Source organism: Callorhinus ursinus, unplaced genomic scaffold (genome assembly GCF_003265705.2).
Source record: "Callorhinus ursinus isolate GAN/ISIS: 27379988/994484 unplaced genomic scaffold, GSC_fseal_2.0 scaffold12, whole genome shotgun sequence".
Lineage (NCBI taxonomy): Eukaryota > Metazoa > Chordata > Mammalia > Carnivora > Otariidae > Callorhinus > Callorhinus ursinus.
Genome location: NW_027397074.1, coordinates 53,399,099 through 53,415,576, shown reverse-complemented (window position 1 = coordinate 53,415,576; position 16,478 = coordinate 53,399,099). Strand labels below are relative to the sequence as shown.

The 16,478-nt window shown below is 33.7% G+C and overlaps 1 protein-coding gene across 1 annotated transcript in view; it reads left to right on the top strand.

The window, feature by feature from the left end:
* Nucleotides 1–16,478, top strand: part of IMMP2L (inner mitochondrial membrane peptidase subunit 2) — an 875,294-nt gene that overhangs the window by 655,311 nt on the left and 203,505 nt on the right. Inside the window, 1 exon segment of the mRNA XM_073899084.1 lies at nt 13,806–13,908. Within this exon segment, the coding sequence (XP_073755185.1) occupies nt 13,806–13,908 (103 nt within the window).

The window sequence follows — 16,478 nt, the reverse complement described above, 5'->3', positions numbered from 1 at the left end:
TCTAATTTCCCAGATCAGGATCAGCTCAGTCAGAATTAATCTTTTCCTTAAAGGAGGGTACAGTAGTCATTAGGTGCACAGGCTTTGTGTATCTGGGTTTAAATCCTTTACTATTTTCTTTATTTGACAAAGCCTACATTACTATCATTTACTATACTACCTGGTCCATAATAAGTACTCAGTAAATAGTACTTTATTTATTTATTTATTTATTTAAAGTTTTTATTTATTTGTTAGAGAGAGTGTGAGCGAGAGAGAGTGAGCAAGGGTACAAGCAGGGGGAGCTGCAGGCAGAGGGAGAAGCAGGCTCCCTGCTGAGCAAGGAGCCTGATGCGGGACTCGATCCCAGGGCACTGGGATCATGACCTAAGCCGAAGGCAGACGCTTACCCGACTGAGCCACCCAGGCGTCCCTAAATAGTACTTTATTATCATCATGATCATTATATCTCACATCCAGCATTTATCATGTTCTGCTTTGTGTTGTAATTTCTGTGTGCATCATCTTTTGCTCTATATTATGTTTCTTGAGGTCAGAGGCTTTGCCATACTTAACTTTTTAATCTTCCTGAACACACTTTGATCAAATTAGTTTGCAAAGTCCATAAAATGAATCCATTCAGATGTGGATGCCAATTATCTAATTGTATACTTCATACATTTTGAGTTATTTTAGTTTATAATTATAAATTAATTACATTTCTATAAACTATAAGCCATTATTTTTTTTTCAATGATTCCTTTTACTATCTGATATGTTACTGAGGCAGTTTCGTATCTAAAAATCTAAGGCAAAGTGATCTTCACTTATCAAGATGGCAACCGATAGCCTTCTTAATTACCTTATATTCAATACCTATACATGTTTGATTCAAATTCCCTAAAAAAATTAATTTGTAAATGAAGCTTCCATCAATGTGAGTAAATGCCCATAAAGAAGACAATAATGAGAAGCTTTAAAATTTGGTATTAATCATTTTGATTTTTAAAGATCAATTATCACAAACTAAGTCAATTACTGTTGAGAAACTCATCTCTCCAGGTCTCAAATTTCTTATTTGTAAAATGACTGTGTTGTCTGAAGGTATAAAATCCTTTTCAGTTCAAGATAGTATATGATGTTATTGTCAAAAATGAGGAAAAGAGTAACCTTATTTGTTTATAGTATTATAAAGAAGACTGCTACCAGTATTCACACTCATCCATTTAGTCAATATATACTTATTGAGCACCTATCGAGAATAGAGACAGAATACAGAAGACAGTGTTGAACAAGACATTTAAAGTCTCTGCCTTCTTAGAATTTACAGTCAAGTCCAGAAGATAGACAAAAGTCAAGTAAACCATGAGACAGATTATAAAGCCAGGGAACAGATAGTGCTATGAATAAAAGTACGCTAAGGGGTAGAGGGTGACGAGGAGCTATTTAGATACAAGATTTAAAGAGGAACACAGAATGCAAAGAACATTTCGTGCAGAGGATAGCAAGTGCAGAAAAGGGCCAGAGTCAAGAGGTCTCATGGTGTGTTGACGGAACATTGAAGAAGCTAATGTGGATGAGGTAAAATGAGCAAGAGGAGTTGAGGCTGAAGGTGTAGTGAAGGAACAGATTCTGTAAAGCAGTGATTCCCAGAGAGGTCAGTTTTGTGCCCCCACACCCATCCTGGAGATATTTGGCAATGCTTGGTGACATTTTTGGTTGTCAAAACTGTGAAGGGGATGCTATTGCTATTGACGTCTAGTGAACGGGAGCCAGGGTTGTTACCTAACATCCTAAATTACACAGGATAGCTTCTCTTGACTAAGAATTTTCTGGCTCAACCTATCTGGAGTGCCAAGACTGGGGATCTTGGATGTAAGGGCTTGTAGGTTCACAGTAAGCAATTTGGATTCTATTCTGTGTGATGGGAAGCCATTGGAAACTTTTCAACAGGGCAGGAGTATGATACGATTAGACTTGTGTGGCGAATGACTAAAAATAGTGGAAAATAGAGACCTAAAAACCAGTGAGAAAGTGACTGCAGGAGTCCAGGAAGGAGATTAGCTATGGGTTTTCTCTCTGGTTTCAAGTTTCACGTGGTGATTTATATTACTTAAAAATTTACTTTAAGAAGACAGCAGTTTGTCTACATAGCAGAATATCTAGAAGATGTGACTATGGAGGACTGACTCCTCAATTTATATGACACAGCAATATGAGCAATCACATCTTTTCAAGATTCATGTTATCCACATGAATCTGATTTCTTACAAGCGAGACATTCCCCATTATAAACTCAGTGGATATAGAAGTCTATTTTATGCTGTTTAGTATTATTCTGGGTTATGTTAGAAGTTTAATAAGTTCTCATTAAAAGTGACTTCCTGTTCTTCCTATCTGAATAAAACAGTCCCTGAATTTTGTCTTCCATAATGGAAAATCAGGCTTACGCTCAAGAGCACATTTCTTGGAAGCTGAGAGGATTGCTCTCTACTTACTTGAGGCTTAGGTCATTGATAGCAAATATTCAAGGATAAGTATGAAACAAAGTATCCCAGGAAGCTTTAGATAATCTTTATGTTTACAACAAAACAACTTGACATGCAGGCATTCTGACCCATAATTTCATTCATGCTCTGTAGTCTGGAGTCTTCACTGGTCAGGACTGTGCCACCATGTCATAGTCCTATGTAGGGGGAAAGAAAAACATCTTTTCTGACTTTCAAGCAATTCACTCACATGTTTACATGGTATTCTGGTATTCTAGACATTATAATATGGCTTTATAATACAGATTCATGTAGGCTGAAACAAGTAGGGCTTGAATTAACAAGATCTCCTATTCGATATTTCCTAAAACCTATATTATTCATGTTTATATTTTATGAAGAGTAATCTGTAGCTGTCAAATGTGTAATCTAGTATGGTGGCTTTTGAAGTCATTATATTTTCTCTCTATAATACTATTTGTTTGAATAAAACTGTTAAATAAAGATATATTAAGGAATATTCAGTTGGAAGAAATGATTGATGATTAAATGAATCCCTGCTGACATTAATTAGGTAGCTCTATTATTTTACAATATTGGTCATGTAAAAAGAAGGGTCTCAATTCAAATTTAACCAAATTCCAATTGCTTCTCATGATGTAGTCGTATTTAGAAATGTTATTGGTGTGTAATTAAAACTTAAAAAAATGGTGATTTAAAAATTAATTACTAGTAATCAATTACTAGTGATTTAAAAATTAATTACTAGTAATTAATCCAAAGGCTCATTAATTTTGTTTGTAGGAAGTAAATAAAATAGCATACATTCCTTTTAATGTTAAAAGGAACATTCAGGTTGCAAGACTGAGATCAGAGTGAACAGATGGAAAATTGTTCATATTTCCTCCAATGTCTAAGGGCCTTACATTAAAAAGCACTGAAATATGCTTTTCCCCCTGTATAAATAGCATGTGGGAAAAACCTACTAAAGTAAATGATGAATGATACAGATACCCAGGAAATTATTTTGAGAGAGGACTTTGTAAACAAGTGCAACAATACCATTTATAATAAATATTGATTTTTTTGAAAAAATAAAATTATGCATTACAAGCCCATTATTTTATTTAAATTGGTTTGCTAGGAAGCTTTCCACGAAATAATGATGTCAGTCACTATTGCTACTCCTGATAAGATCCAGTTTAACAGTAGGTAAACTGATTATGGTGTTTAAACTTCGGCATTTCATGATTTTATCATTTTAGCAAAAACTAATTTGAAATATATGCAAGTTAGGTATATTCTTATCTTTGCTATGTGGAATTATCTTTTCTATATTCAAATAGCTTATATAATGTTTATAATTATGCTGTAACTCAATAATACATTTATCTACTTAAAAATTTTGACCTAATATGATCTAAGATTAAGTTAATACTGGATGTATTATAATAGCATTTGGAATAGAAGAATAAGAAGAAATTAAGGAGAATAAGAGAAAAAATAATAATATCTTTAGAATGAAATAATTTAAATATGTTTAACTTTCCATCCTACTGTAATGACTGGAAGTCTTCATTATTAAGTGGCTTATAAAATATTCTCCTTAATTTATGATGCTGTATTTCTGGGAAATAATGCACTAAGGAAACGGAAATATTTTTTTCTGTAAGAGAATGGGGTTTGAATTACATACTACCTTCTTTACCTGTTAGCTTTTATCTATCCCTTCTTCATATCTTGATTCAGATATTCATAATGCCTTTCCTGGCTATTTCAGACTAAAATAATACCATCCTTTGAACTCCTATGTGGTTAGAAACATTTGACATTTGCTCATTTATATATTCCTCCTTGCATAAATTATTTTCTTGCAGATGCTTCCAACTTGTTAAATTTCATCTATGGTAGTTTAGATTGTCATATGTATTTCACAGACTTTAGTTGCTTATGTTTGAATCATGGTAGAAGTTATAATTTTGGTAGTAGGGACAAGATCTTATTCTCTCTGTGCCCTCATGCACACCCGTTATAGTGTTTCAAGTAGTAGTCATTCAATAAATGTTTGTTTCTTTTCTTTTTTTTAAGATTTTATTTATTTATTTGAGAAAGAGGGAGAGAGAGAACACAAGAGCGGGGAGCGGGAGAGGGAGAAGTAGACTCCCCGCCGAGCAGGGAGCCCGATGTAGACTCTATCCCGGGACTCCAGGATCATGACCTGAGCTGAAGGCAGTCGCCCAACCAACTGAGCCACCCAGGCGCCCAAATGTTTGTTTCTAACAAGAAAGAAAAAGCAGAGTCCACATTCTCACAGAGTTGATAAGGTTATCCTCATAAACTAATCCTAACTCAAGGGTAACATAGCATAAACTGCCACCTCATTGCTGGATTGATTAGCATAGCCTAAGTATGTATTATATATGTGGCCTGACCTAGCATGGATGGAATCTAATGTCTGATAAATGTTGATATATTTCTCAAGTTTTCACTAACAACTACAGTGATTTTTATGGACAGGCATAGGTATTTTTAAGATGTGTGTTTAACAGGAGAAAACATTCTATTAAGGAAATCCTATAATCCAAATTCAGAAAAAAAAAAGGACATCAGGAATATTCACTAAAAAAATTCTTAGCTGTACTAAGAGCATTCATATTAAACTTATAAAATTAATTCTGCAACTTTATTGTGAAGATGTATAAACCTTACTTCTTGTTTAAATGAACTAAATAGATTTGCTCTAATCACCTAGCAACAATCTGCAGTCTATTTAGAGAATGACATTTCATTTTTTTCCCACTGAAAAGATGTTAAGACCTATTCTTTGGAATCTCAAATAGTTATGATCTGTGGTGCAATGGAAAGGAAATTATAGAATCTGGTTTATATAGTCTTTGCCCTGCCACTAACTAACTAGGCGACTTCACCTAAATGCTTTTTGCCTCTACTTTATGTATACCAAGAGGAGTTTTATTAGATCATTGCTGGTGTCTTTCCAGCTGTGATCTTAAGAAATGTCCTCATTTACAGGTAGCTCTCGGTGATTCAACTTCTGAGAAATATTACCACCTAATTTGCTTAAATTCACCCTCTATTAATTACATACATTTATTATTTTTAATTACATGCCATTTCTAAGTCAATGCAAGCTCCAAGGAAAAGAGTATTGAGTCTCCATACCTTAGCATTTTTATACTAAGCAAATATAACAATTGGTAGCATTTAAAGTTAGAAGAGAGAATGGGTATATTGAACAGTAGAAAAGTTTACCATGTTGTTATAGCAGAGATCTTTGGACGTTTTAGAATATTGACCCTGACCATGGATTTTAATAAGCAAAATTTAACTTTATTCATTAGTTTTAAGCTCACTTTCCTGCTTAAAATACTTCTATAGGATAAAATAAGCATCAGTGGTTTCATGATCAGATCCCATAAACACTTTAATCTTGTCTCAGAGACCTGATCTCATTTTGTCTGGGTGCTAATGAAGCTATTATTTTCCTGATTTATCATTTTATTATGATTATCAAATTCTCTGTAGCCTTTTGTTTTATGTGTCTCTCTTATGAGCAGCATGTAGCTATAATTTTTACAGAGTTGGACAATAATTTTTTTTCAATTAGCTACTTTTATTATGATTAGTGATATATTTAAATACCATCTTATTTTGTGCTTTCTATTGATCCTGCCTTTTCTACTTACTTTTTAATTTTCTGCACTTTTGCATTAACTGAGATTTTTTAAGAAGATTTATTTATTTTAGAGAGAGAGAGAATACACAAGTCAGGGGGAGAAGCAGAGGGAGAGAATCTTCAAGCAGATTCCCCACTGAGTGTGGAACCCGACATGGGGCTTGATCTCATGACACATGAGAGCACAACCTGAGCTGAACCCACGAGTCTGAAGCCTAACTTATTAAGCCATCCAGGCACCCCTGCATTAACTGAGATTTTTAAATTCTATTTTCGGTCTACTGGGTTGGGGAGTTACAGACTACATTTCCACTATGATTCCTAAAATTATTTAAATGCATACCAAACAAAGTCCAAAGATAATAAATATCTCTACTCTTCACTAGAAAAATTCAAAAACCTTAGAAAAATTTATTTTCAATCACTTCCCCCCTTTTTTGCATGTTATTTGTATATGTTGTCACGTGGTAGATAGAGTGAGAGAGTAGGTGTGGAGAGTGGGGGAAGAAGAGAGATAGGTTACTCTAGCTCTCTCTAGTCTCTTCTTATAAGGGTACTAATCCTCTCATGAGGGCCCTCCGCTTCTGCCCTCATCTAAACCTATCTCCCAAAGGCCCCATCTTCATGTGGCAGATGGGGCTTCAACATGAATTCTGAGGGGACATAACTCAGTCCATAGCACAAGGTAATTCAATTAAGAAAGAATAATCTTTTTAAAAAATGGGGTTAGAAAATTTGGATATCCATATGTAAAAAGAAAAGAAAGAAAGAAAGAAAAGAAAAACTAAACTTGAACTTTCTTTTGTACCATATTTTTTAAAAAGACCTAAAACTAGAAAGGTAGAGAGAAAAAAATAGAAAAAAAGCTTTGTGACTTTGGATTAGGCAAAGATTTCTTATGGCATAAAAAGCATATATTAGAAAAAAATTGCTAAGTAAACTTCATGAAAATTAAAAATGCTTGTTCTTTGAAGAAAACTGTTGGGAAAATGAAAAAAACATGCCACAGATTAGGAGAAAATATTTACAAAAACATACACCTGATAAGAGTTATATCCAGATTATATAAAGAAGTTATACAACTCAATAATAAAAAGCAAACCACTGAGTTTCATTTTTCAAAGCTTTAATAATTCACCAAAGAAGAAAGCAAATGACAAATGCATACTCAGAAATATTAGTCATTAGGGAAAAGACAGGTTAGCTTTCAGTTACCATATGACCCAACCATTTCACTTATAGATACTTGTCCACATAAATATATATACTGAAATATTCATAGCTGCTTTGTTGATGATAGACAAAAACTGGAAACAACCCAAGTGTCCATGAACTATTGCTTGACAAACCAACTGTATATCTATATATTAAGAAAAAAATGGTAGCAAATTTCTAATACATGCAACATCATGAACTGATCTCAAAAGCATTAGATTACTTTAAACAAGCCAGAAATAAAAGAATACATATTGAATGATATCATCTGTAGGAAAGTCTAGAAAGGCAAAACTGTAGTGATAGCAGCTCAGCCCAGTTACCTGGAGCCAAGGATGTGAGTGAGGGCAGATGGGCCTGCTGAGGGGTGTGAGGAAACTTTGTTGGATAATACAAGTGTTTTATATCTCGATCTAGTGATTATGTGATTGTATAGATTGTTAAATCTCATTGAATTGTATACTTAAAATGACTGGGTTATATTTCATGTAAATTATACCCTAGTATAGAAACTCTACTGTTAGTTTAAAGATAACCTACCTTTTTTTTCCTCTGGCAGCGTCTCAAAAATTTGTGGAAGCAAGAGGGTCTTTAGGGTTCTACAAATTCGTTACGTTGTATCAAGGTGTGATTTCTTCATACTTACCTTTCTTGTGGTTGGTTCACTTTGCAGACTCTGAATTCATGCTTTCAGCAATTCTGAAAAGTTCTCTACCATTATCTCTTCAAATATTGCCTTTCCTTGTTTTCTTTTATTCTTTTCCTTTGGGACTTGATTATACTTACGTTACATTTCCTAGTAATGCCCTCTATATCTGTTAACATCTTTATATTTTCTTTAATTTCTTTACCTCTCTGTTCTAAGTTCTAAATAACTTTTTCTTTAGATTTTAGGAATCTGCTTTTGTCCACCTATTTAATTATATACAGTTGATCCCTGAATAACATGGATTTGACCTGGGTGGGTCCACTTGTATGTGGATTTCTTTTGATAAACATAGTACACTACTATAAATTATTTCTTCTTCATTATGATTTTCGTAATAGCATTTCCTTTTCTCTAGCTTACTCTGTTGTAGGAATACAGTATGGAATACATATAACATAAAAATAGGTGTGAGTTGACTGCTTATGTTATCAGAAAGGTTTCTGGTCAATAGTAGCTATTAATAGTTAAGTTTTGGGGGAGTCAAAAATTTAATGAGGATTTTCTACTGCACTGGGGGCGTCAGCACCCAACCCCCACATTGTTCAAGGGTCCACTGCATTTTAAAATTCAGTAGTTCTATTTGATTCTTTTTCAAATGTCTGTCCTTTAAAAATAGGGTAGTGTTTTTTGCTCATTTATTTTAAAAGTTCCCTTTTTAATTCTTAAAAATATTTGAATATGTATAATTTATATTCTATGTCTGATAAATCTAGTATTTTAAGTCCCTGGGGATCTAATTCTGCTGTTTATTGTTTGCCTTGACTCATTAATACTGGCTGTTTCCTTGTAAATTGTGTTATTTTGGATTATGAGCTCTTACTGGCTGGGACTTACCTATAGAAAACCTGAAAACTCTGAAATGAATGATTTTTCTTGAAGAGATTCATATTTCCTTCTGCCAGATTCCTGGGGACAATTGAAGTTAACTCTTAATTTTCCTAGACTACACAAGCAGTATGAGTTTGAACCCCAATCTCATCTGTGAGCAGGATGTGGATTCTCAAGGGAGAATTATTGTCTCTTTTAGATGCCAACCCTTGATAGAGAAGTGTCCTTCTTGTTTTCCTCTCCTGATGGCAGATTATTTTTTTTCCTAGTCCAGTCTATCAGTGATGATGATGATGATGAAAGAGATCTAGTTCCAATTTCTGATCTTGCTGAGTCCTGAGCCCTTGACATCTAGTCCCTTCAGGATAATGAAAACCAGGGTTCTAGGATCCAGGGAGTAGTAAACATATTCAGGGAAGCCACTACTTTGGACAATCAATACAATTGTTTGGAAAAATAAAGAAATAAAAATACTTCAATAAATCATGAATTATTAATACTAATCACCCAAGTTAAGAATGTATATATATTTGTGTGTATATTTAGGAGATACTTTAAATATGAATTTGTTTCCTTCTTGTGGTATCAGGGCTTATATTGATAATTTTGTATTCAACTGATGACACTCAAAAGACTGAAATTTTAAAAAAAATGTTCTTAAGGTCAAATCAAATTGAAGACAATCATTCTTTATTCCATTTATAAGACCTAGTAACTTGTCTTGGTAAAGCTAGTACTAAAAATGCCTCTTTGTAGACAGGTAGTTAAAATACCATACAAAACTCATTTTTGACTGTCAAACCAAAATTATTTGCAAGCCATAGATACATACAACCTTGTATGCTGACACCTCACTTAACTGTTAAATCACCTGAAAGATTATCTTGTCTTTCTTTTATGTGAATTCAGAAGCACAAAGCTATTTAAAATTCCTTCTCCAGAGGAATTCTATTAGGAGTATTATATTTCTTTGGCAGTCCTAAAAGGAACCAGCTCGATATTTTAACATCATATTTTTTAAAGCTACTTTGGGTTATTTTTTAAAAAGTTAGATTGAAACCTGAGAAATATGCACTATGCAAATGGCATGAATTGTATCAGAGTTCTACAGCTCAAAGTGTTCTTTCACACCTGTCTGGTAGCAAGGTAAACCATTCCTACTAGCACTGTGACATTCAAAAATGCGAGTGATTAGTAAATGCAAGTGATTAATGCAACACAATCTATTTGTGTTTTCACCTACTACTCTCTGCATATTTAAATATGCACAAACAGATAGATTGTGTTTTCATATATAAGTTTTAGAGTATCCCAGAAGGGCATTTGAATAAAAAGAAAAAAAAGATTTATTGTAACATAAAAAATTGTCTATAGTCACAGTGCAACTATGGGGAAAAGAAATTATTGAAGCATAGCTCAGGTAATTTTAAGAGACTGATGCTAATAGATAGTGGAGGCTGAATACATTCTGAATTATGAAAAGAAAGAAAATAGTGGACAAAGGAAGACAATAGCAATAATAACTACCACTTATTTGGGTTCTTACCATTTATCAGAACTATACTGAATGCTTAAAAACAGTCTCAACTCTATGAGAATCCATTTATCAAGTGTTTAATACATACCACTTTATTCATGGAACAACTATTTGAGTTAGGTACCATTATTTGCTCTGTTCTCCAAATGAGAACACTGACAGAGTTGCATCAAATTTCCCAAGGTCACATGAACTTGAAAGTGTTCAGTCAGATAGAAAAGCCAAAATAGGCTGATTGCAGAGACTATGCTTTCTAGTAACCTCTCCAGTATATTCTCATTTAACTACTGATCTTCATCTCAACCCAGTTGGGATGTGTCTTATTCATCCTATTTTAAAGATAGGCAGATGGAGGTAGACACTAAGTAACTTGCACAAGATTCCTTATGAGTTCTAGTAGCAAGATTAGAACTGGTTTAGTCTGGTTCCAGACTCTGAACTTTCCACCCTATTATTTCTGCCTTTGTTACAGTATTTTTTATTCTTCAGTTATTTGGTCATTTGGTCATTTATTTAACAAATATTTGTTGAACACTTTGTATAATGCTTTCTTCTGGGCTCTGGGAATACAAAGAAAGTGAAAAAGAAAGTCAAAGTTCCAAAGTTTACATTCTAGTTGTGGGGGGAGATAGGCAATAAACAAAAAAACCAATAAGTGAATGTCAAGTGTTAGTAACTGCAATGAAGAAAAATAAGGTGATGTAAGAGGCTAGAAAATGATGAGAAGATAGGTGTATTCAAATTTTTTAGATAAGATGGTCAATGCAAGGAAATGTGCAACTGTCACTGGTAATTTTATGATACTGTCATTTTCTATCACAAGTATCTTGACTCCCTGGTTCATATGACATTGAAACTGAATCTGAGTTTTGTATCATTCTTCTGGTTTCCAGAAGAATATGCGTGACTTAACATCTACCATTTCATTGCAGAGATGATTTTATGCTGGTTTTATTTATTCTGCTTGAAGAGACAAAATGAATAATTGTTTTCTTTCTAACTATCAAAAATAATCAGCACAATAAGGTGAACCAATGTTTGGACTTAATAGGAAAGTGTGCCTTGCCAACAATTAAGGAAAATGGTCTTCTCCCGTCATTAACACTTGATGTGGGATATTAGTTCTTCCAGGCAATCTCATGATAAAAGCAGTAGTGATGTCAAGAACTAATCGACAGATTTTAATTGAAGAACACTTATATTACAGAGTATATGACAGTGAGATGTACAAAAAAAAACTTGTTTTTGCTTTTCTTTAAAAAGCTGAAACTCTTCTTCCCAGTAGTAATTAAAAATAAACGGCAGTCATTAACTTACTGTGGGCTTCTAATGACCACAACATTGCTTCCTTGCATGAATGATTTACTGATCTCAAGCAAAGTAATTCAACACTGAAGTTATCTTGAAAATTAAAAACCATTCTAGATAATGAATAGTTTCAATTTCTATAGCACCAATTTATGTGTAGTCTTTTCTTTTTAATGTATTCTTCTGCACACGTACAACCTGCTAACTAACAAAAATGGTCTGAAAGGGACTCTACACAAAAGAATAGCTCACAAAGCTCAGTTTCTGTGCTTAATTCTATAGACTTAGAGATGACGTTCACTCATTCATTCATTCAACCAACATTTATTGAGAAGCTTTTTTTAGGCTAAGCATTTTCCCAAATGCTTTGGGAGTAAAACAAAACAAAACAAAACAAAACAAAACAAAACAAAACAAAAAACGGTCTCTGCCCTCAAAAGAATTTATTTTATAGAATTGAATAATATTTTATTCTAATCTTGTTCCTCTTATTTAATTGGTTGTATCATAATTTAATTAACCATTCCCATGTTGTAGGATATTTAGGAAATATATATATGATATAAAAAGGCTGCATTTAAAAAAAAAGCCTGTGTTGAGGATGTGAGGGAGATCTGGCTGTGATATCTGTCACCCCATTGATCGCCAGGGTTGACTAAGCTGATCTGACTGGCTGGGGGGGCCCCTTCCTCCTTCACTGCTCCCTGTGCATCCCTCCTGACATGTGCTACTCGCTCTGTGAAAGAGGAGGCTCTTTCCCAATAGAGGAGGACTGTTCTTCTGTCAAGGGTATAGGAGTAGCTGCATTCCCCTGCTAAAACCTCCAAATGAGCTGCCCAAGTCCATTTGTAGAACGTAGGGTAGTCAAGCTTCCAAGACTCTAGACACATTCAAATAGGGCGCTGCATGTGGCAGTCTGCCTTGCTTTAAAAAAAAAAATGTTTGTGTTGAATACTCCTGATAATAAATATTTATTCACATTTCTGATTATTTTTTTGGAATGGATTTCTACACAACAGTTTAATAACTAGGTCAAAGGCATGTACATTTTAGTCTCTTAACAAATTTGATGAAAATAAGTCCCAAATTGCAAAATAGGAGAAAAGCTTGTATCATTTTATATTGCCACCAACACTGTATGAGAGAGCCTTTTCTTATTCCGTTTCCTTGTCAACCTTAAGAATATCAATGTTCCTGGGGCACCTGGATGGCTTGTCAGTTGAGTGTCTGACTTTTGATTTCGGCTCAGGTCATGGTCTCTGGGTCCTGGGATGGAGCCCTGCATTGGGCTCCACACTCAGTGGGGAGTCTGCTTGAGGATTCTCTCTCTCACTTTCCCTCTGCCCTCCTGCCTCCTCAAATAAATAAATAAATCTTTTAAAGAAAGGAATATAGAATGTTCCACTAAATGTGTATCATTGATCATTAATCTTTAATAGTCTTCCAAATTGTTACAAAGTTTCTCATTTTCAAGAATAATTTATGAAATAATATAATACTGATAAAAAATTTTCAGCTGATATTGATAGTTTAAATCTGACAAGGGATCATCCAGGGTTTTGTTGTTGTTGTTTCTCATATATGCTGATTTTTAGAGTATTAAGAGGTTATGAATAATACTGTCTGTTGGTTTGAGAAGTTTGACTAAAAATATGAAGATTACAGTTGATCAAATTGAATATTGACATAAAAGCAAATGTCAGAAAATAAATAGATCTGTATTTTGTTAGAGCTTATTTCATAAAAAATATACTTAGGATATTGAGAATTAAATATGGTAGTAAAACATTGTATTTAGTTCTACTGTGTTATATTTTAGCACAAAATTCTTACCTAAAGAAAAGTGAAAAAAAATACTGTGCATAGGTTTTACAAGGTCCTAACCCAATGTTACTTAAAAATGAAGTTATAGAGTAGCTTCATGGTTTGCCTGTAATTATCTGTTGCATCTTTATAACAGCATTTTTGCCCTTTGTTTCTTTGTATGCTCAACTACTTGATCTTTCTGTTCTTATCTCAGTGGTTGTGTATGCTCTTTATTTCTAGAACCATCGGCCACAAAAACCGGTATGTCAAAGTTCCCCGGGGTCACATCTGGGTTGAAGGTGATCATCATGGACACAGTTTTGACAGTAATTCTTTTGGGCCGGTAAGTCATCTTGTTGCATGCTAATAATTGGATACATGTAGGAACAAAATTATGTCAGGTGGGTTACTCAGGTAATCCAGCCAAGAATGATCGTGAATTGTAGAGTGAAGCAGTTTATATTTGAAAAGTTCCTTTTAAATATTATATAGATAATATAAGCTGTCAAGGTGTGTGTATGTGTGTGTCTTTCATAGAAAAGAACTTAGATCCTTTAATAAAGTACCAAAGATGTTTTCAGTGGGCTGACTAATCCCAGTAGGAAGGTTTAGTTATTTTCTCCACAGAAACACTTTGTGCCGTATGTTTTCAGTTAGTGTTTAATAGATATAATGTGTAAAAGACCTATAAGCATCAGTTTTCTAAATCGTTTGTCAAAAATGCAAGTATGATGGAAATCATTTTGGTAAGTCACATTTTATCCACATTTAATTTATAACAGAAATGTGGACATTCCTTATGCCTTGTTTATATTCTATGAAATATGTGATTAAATTGATATTTTGTAATTTTTTTCATTTTGAATGCATATGGAAATTCTCTATGAACTCTTGAAATAAATCATTATGTAAAGTGAAGAATATTTTAGTTAGTAGAAACTGAACCTGACTTCTAGTTACCTATGTCTGTTTAAAAACTTGTATCTTTAGCTCATTAGATTTTCCTATAGCTAGACCTATCTATATTTATTATGTATGTGTAAATTAATATTGAGCACATTCAGATATGTTTGCAAAAACAATTACCCGCATGCTTTTGTCTAAAACTAAATGTTGATGGTCTATAAAACAATTTCTATCGTGTATTATGAGTGACCACTATTATTGTCCCTAGAGGATCAGCCACTTTGACTTACCTTTGGCTAAAAGTACAGTAAGAGAGATGGGGTTGGATGGGTGTTATATGGATAAGTGGAAGAAAACGTTATATGAGATTACTCCTACTTCTTTTTGGGGGGAGGGTTTGCAGTGATGATAATAAAACCTTCTAAGGTCTTTTTTGCTTTTGAATAGTAATTATTACAAAAATGCAATTTAATCTTTTTAGGGTATATCAAAGATGGGATGAACAGATTGGAAATGTTATAGGTCATTTAGAGTGTGGTAGAAGTGACTTATGAAAAAATTTAGTAGCAACTTGAAAGTGAAAATAAATCATCTAAAAGCTGTTTTATTTCTCTCTCATCAATGAGATTTAATCTATTGAGTGTATCATGTTGTTGGCCAAATCCACATTAAAATTTTGGTTAACTTTGGTTTGGGTTTTAATTCATTAGGGTAGTGACTCTGAAATCAAGTGTTAAAATTATTGTGTTTTGTTATCAGGTGTGGGGTATGTGGTGAATAATTAGGTATTCATTATAAAGTACTAGAGTTTGAGGTTGCTTTGCTTTTTCTTTATGAATAAATAAAGCCAATGCAATATTGCTTATATAATTACTATTATTGTCAATCTATCATATTCCATATACTTTCTTATTTGGGAGAGAAGATGATAGAGTTGATAGAATACTGGGAATTGCCTGTAACCCTCAGTGTATCATATCTATTGTGCAGCTTTTCCTGGGCTCTGTTTTCTGTTGTGCACTTAATAACAGCATTTTGTACCATTGAACTGTGAATATACCCAGGAAGGTGTATCAGCTATGGAAATATCCTGTCATTTATATCTCTCAAAAAAGGAGAAAGTGGAGCACCTGGGTGGCTCAATTGGTTAAGTGTTGGACTCTTGATTTTCCTCAGGTCATGATCTCAGGGTCCTGAGATTGAGCCCCGTGGCAGGCTCCCAGCGTAGAGGCTGCTTAAGATTCTCCCTCTCCCCCTCTGTCTGCCCCTCCCCCTGCTTGAGTGCATGCTCTCTCTCTCTAAAAATAGATAGATAAATAAATAAATAAATAAATAACAAAATAAAGTAAGAACCATGTATGAAGGATCCCACTGTATTTTTTACAATAAGAATCTACAGTATGCAAAACATTGACAAATATATTGTGTGCAGCACTTTAATGACATTTGGTTTAAATTGTGTTTTTAAATGAAGTCCACTTGTCCAGTAGAACATGACCAGTAATAAGAGTCAGAGGCACAAAACCATTGTGAAATTTAGTGGTTGTTTTCTTCCCTTTTTAATTGTTATAAACAAACAAACAAGCATAAAGTCCCTTGGTTCATGGGGTGGGCTAAGCTATCAATATCCACTCACTTAACTAGTTTTATTTTTATTTTTCAAAATTAGGTGAAGAACCTTTCTAGGATGAAAGAATATATTTGTCATGTCCTGTATAAAGCTATTTGTATTTGATGAGTTACAGGACATCTTTATTTTACTTTTACAACGAACTCTCCTGTTTTGTGTACCAATAGCATTTATGACTAGGAACAATTATTAATATTGATGCTCCCAAGCACATCTTAAAAGGACAAAAGGGGAAACAAGTGAAATAAAACTTACAATCCTTACTTAAAGCTAAACTGTGATGTTGGAGTATAGAGTTTTCTTATTGCAGTTTTTAAAAGATTTTATTTATTTATTTGAGAAAGACAGTGAGAGCATGAGTGGGGAGAGGGAGAGAG